General features: G+C 38.2%; 1 protein-coding gene across 1 annotated transcript; it reads right to left on the bottom strand.

Annotated features, from left to right (window-relative positions):
• Positions 1 to 1,472: 1,472 nt before the first annotated feature.
• On the bottom strand, positions 1,473 to 2,707 carry LOC306868251 (monocyte chemotactic protein 1B-like). The gene is made up of 3 exons (XM_079414338.1): positions 2,492 to 2,707; positions 2,237 to 2,351; positions 1,473 to 2,026 (listed from the first exon to the last, which is right to left on the bottom strand). Exons 1-3 carry the CDS (start codon positions 2,559 to 2,561, stop codon positions 1,915 to 1,917), a joined length of 297 nt encoding a protein of 98 aa, XP_079270464.1. The 5' UTR covers positions 2,562 to 2,707; the 3' UTR covers positions 1,473 to 1,914.
• Positions 2,708 to 3,378: the final 671 nt, after the last annotated feature.

Raw genomic sequence — 3,378 nt, 5'->3', positions numbered from 1 at the left:
ATTTATTTTTGTTGTTGTAGCGTAGCCAATCTATAACTTCTGCCAGATGTAACCAAGCCCCTTCTTTGTATGCCAGCGTAACCGTATGTTTGCCTGTCAAGCAGAATCACATTTGGACATTTTTGTAAGAGTGTTAAAGCACTCAGATCCATCCAGCGATGAAAAGCTTCAGTTTTCACTCAATCTCATCTTGCGTCTTTTTTTGTCTCATTGCTTTTGGTCTTTTTTATTTTATTCAGCCTTTATGCAGGTTAAAACATCATTGACGATAAAATATCCAAACTATTACATTTATAATCTTTCCGTTTCCGGCTGTTCATAGATGGACTGTTTTCTAGAATGCACTAATTGATTGACAGGAATAAAGCAACTCAAAAGGCCTTTTGATTGGCTAATCTGACAGCGGCCCACACTGTATAAAAAAAAAAAGAAAAAAGTTGAGCCAACTTAAAATTTTAAGGCAACCAGCTTCAGCAGATTTTTGAGTTCTCTCAGCTCATTTTTGTAGGAGATTCTTAAAATTTAAACAACAAGTTGAGAAAACTCAAAAATCTGCTGAAGCTGGTTGCCTTAAAATGTTAAGTTGGCTCAACCTTTTTTTTTTTTTTTTTCTTTTTTTTTACAGTGTAGAGACTAGAGCTGACAGAGACAAGAGCTGTGTCCGAAACTGCTCCCTATCCCCTATATAATGCACTATATCAGCTGTCTGCCATTTTGTAGTGCTGTCCACAGTCTGAGTGAATGAGTTCATTCCCTACATTCGTTCGGTACTTTTTACCCACCGCGTCCACCATCTTGCAATGGTCAACTTGACGTCATTCACCATAATAATCAAATAATATTCAAAGTTGCCACAATCCAGCACAGCCAATGGTTGTAAAACCCACCTGCAACTTGCTCTTGCTCTTACATATAGCAGCTTATCTATGGAAGAACTGATGTACACTCGCTGAAGCACTATTTCCCATAATCCAGTGCAGGGAGAGGACTGACGATGCTGACGATGAGCGAGTTTGAATGAGAGATGCCGTTTACATCGTTCTTATTTCTGCTTTAATGGGTATTTCTTGCATTATTAATATTAAAATATATTATTTAGGTATTATCTCAGTTTAATGTTTCACTAATTTACTGAGGTGGCGTTGCTGTCTGTCAGATCTGTGTGATATGTTAGAACAGTTATTTTAGTGAAACCTTCAGGGAGTAGATTATCTTTTAACTTTTTCTATATAAAATAGCTTACAGAACCAGTAGGACAACCAAGTGGATTTATGTGGCAACATTTCCACAGATTAAGTTTAAGCAGGTTGCATGTTAAACAGCCTCTTATATGCAAATACACGAATATTAACGTTTTTTCAAGTGTACAGAAATCTTGAAACCTGACAACCTCTATAAGTGTGAACAGTGTGAATCATGGCAAAAGATAACGCAGGATTATTTTTTACACAAATGGAGTCATAAAAGTCAAATAGAGACCCAAAAGTGCCTTTATTGTGAGGAGGTTACATTAGCAAAAACTTACATAAACAGATTGTCATCATAATTATGTTGTCTTAAATGACACATTACAAAAATATTCAGATTAATTTCATGTTCTTCTATTAAATAGTTTATACTTTAAGCTATAGGCTGATAATCTGCAATCTACTTTATCTTTCAGTACAAGACACTCTTTTTAGAAATAAGGAAGACAAATGACAGATGAGTCAAAAAGAAAAACAATTCAAATAACATACATTCTGGATTGTTTAACCCCATATAGCTTCAACATGCTGATCAGTTAGTGACAATGCATTTGTCGGCGAGTACAATAACTGCATTCTTTTTTTTTTTCTTCAGTTTTGCTCAGACTCCACACTTGTCCAGTGCTTCCAAAATGGTTCAGAAGTTGGAGGACGCAGGTCAACATGATTACAAGGTCCCCTGGCTTCCGACATTCCTGCTGTCAATGATCTTCATGTTCTCCTTTACCCATGAGTCAGTGGGTTTGGCACACACATAATGACCCTTCACAGTCTTGAACCTGTATTCAGAGAAATTCATGCCATCAAACACAAAGGAATTGCTATGTTGGTCAAATAAGTTCAAACCAGTTTAAACATAACAATATTAATGATTATTAATATAAATAAATAAATAAATATATAAAAACAAATGTGTTTAATAATGATACTACTATTGTATTTTTTCTCCAACATACACAAAAACAGAAATATATTGTTGTGAAACTTACAGCACGGCTTCATTGGTGCACTGCTGGCTTGTCATGCTGTACTCAACCAATTTTTTGACTGGCACAGGACGGCTTGAAAAGGAAAAACAGCACCTTTGTGGTCCAACACGCAAACCTAGATTGAAGAATACACAATAACAAAGTTTTTGTTAAAACAGTATACAACTAGACTGTACGTTACATAGACTTTAATTAAATCTTTTACATGTTTTATTTTTTTTAAATATGTTATTTTATCTTTCTCCTCCATCTTACCTTCACTGAGGCTAACTGCGCACAGAAGCACCACCACTGCGGAGAAAATGACAAAGCGAGAGGCAGTCATTTTGGCCGTTTTGTTGTATTAGATTGACTTGATGTACAGTCTGTTAGAGGTAAGCACTCAAGCTGGACTTGCTGCTGTGTGGCTCATTGTCCAGGCAGTCAGACTTTATAGAGACTCTTCTGTGAGGGGAATATCCCTTTATGAGTGGAATGTGAGGAGGGAGATTTTGGGTTGAATTCACCCACACAGAAAGAAAGTACAGCAGTATCTCCCGTCATCCCACACGTGCTTCTGACCTTCACAAGTCATATTTAGGCAAAGCCTTTTGAGGGACAGACCTAATAGCAAAGCTTTCACTTCCTCTTTCGCTACAGTGGTAAAAAAACAAAAAAACAAACAAAACTCCCACAGCACTGGAGTACTGAATAGAGCGTACCATTATACTAGAAGGAAATTAGGTTCATGCCATTCCAAACACAAAAGCGTCATGAATTTTGATGAATGTATTTGGTATTACAGAGGGGACATAGTTATATAGGGGACACAGACTACAAGCCCCCACCACAGACCTGTGCCAGCACCATCGAACAAACTGAACGAGCTGAATGCCTTCTTTGCTCGCTTTGAGGCACAAAACAGCACCACTACACAGAAGACTCCACCTCCTCCCGGCAACCAGGTGATGACGCTGTCCCCGGACAGTGTGAGGAGATCCCTCAGCAGGATCAATGCACGCAAAGCTCCGGGTCCTGACAACATTCCTGGGCGTGTACTGAGAGACTGTGCAGTGGAACTCACTGATGTCTTCACAGACATCTTCAACATCTCGCTAAATCAGGCCGTTGTCCCCACATGCTTCAAAGCTACCACCATCATT

This window comes from Barbus barbus (genome assembly GCF_936440315.1).
Source record: "Barbus barbus genome assembly, chromosome: 50".
Lineage (NCBI taxonomy): Eukaryota > Metazoa > Chordata > Actinopteri > Cypriniformes > Cyprinidae > Barbus > Barbus barbus.
This window is presented reverse-complemented; position numbering and strand designations above follow the sequence as displayed.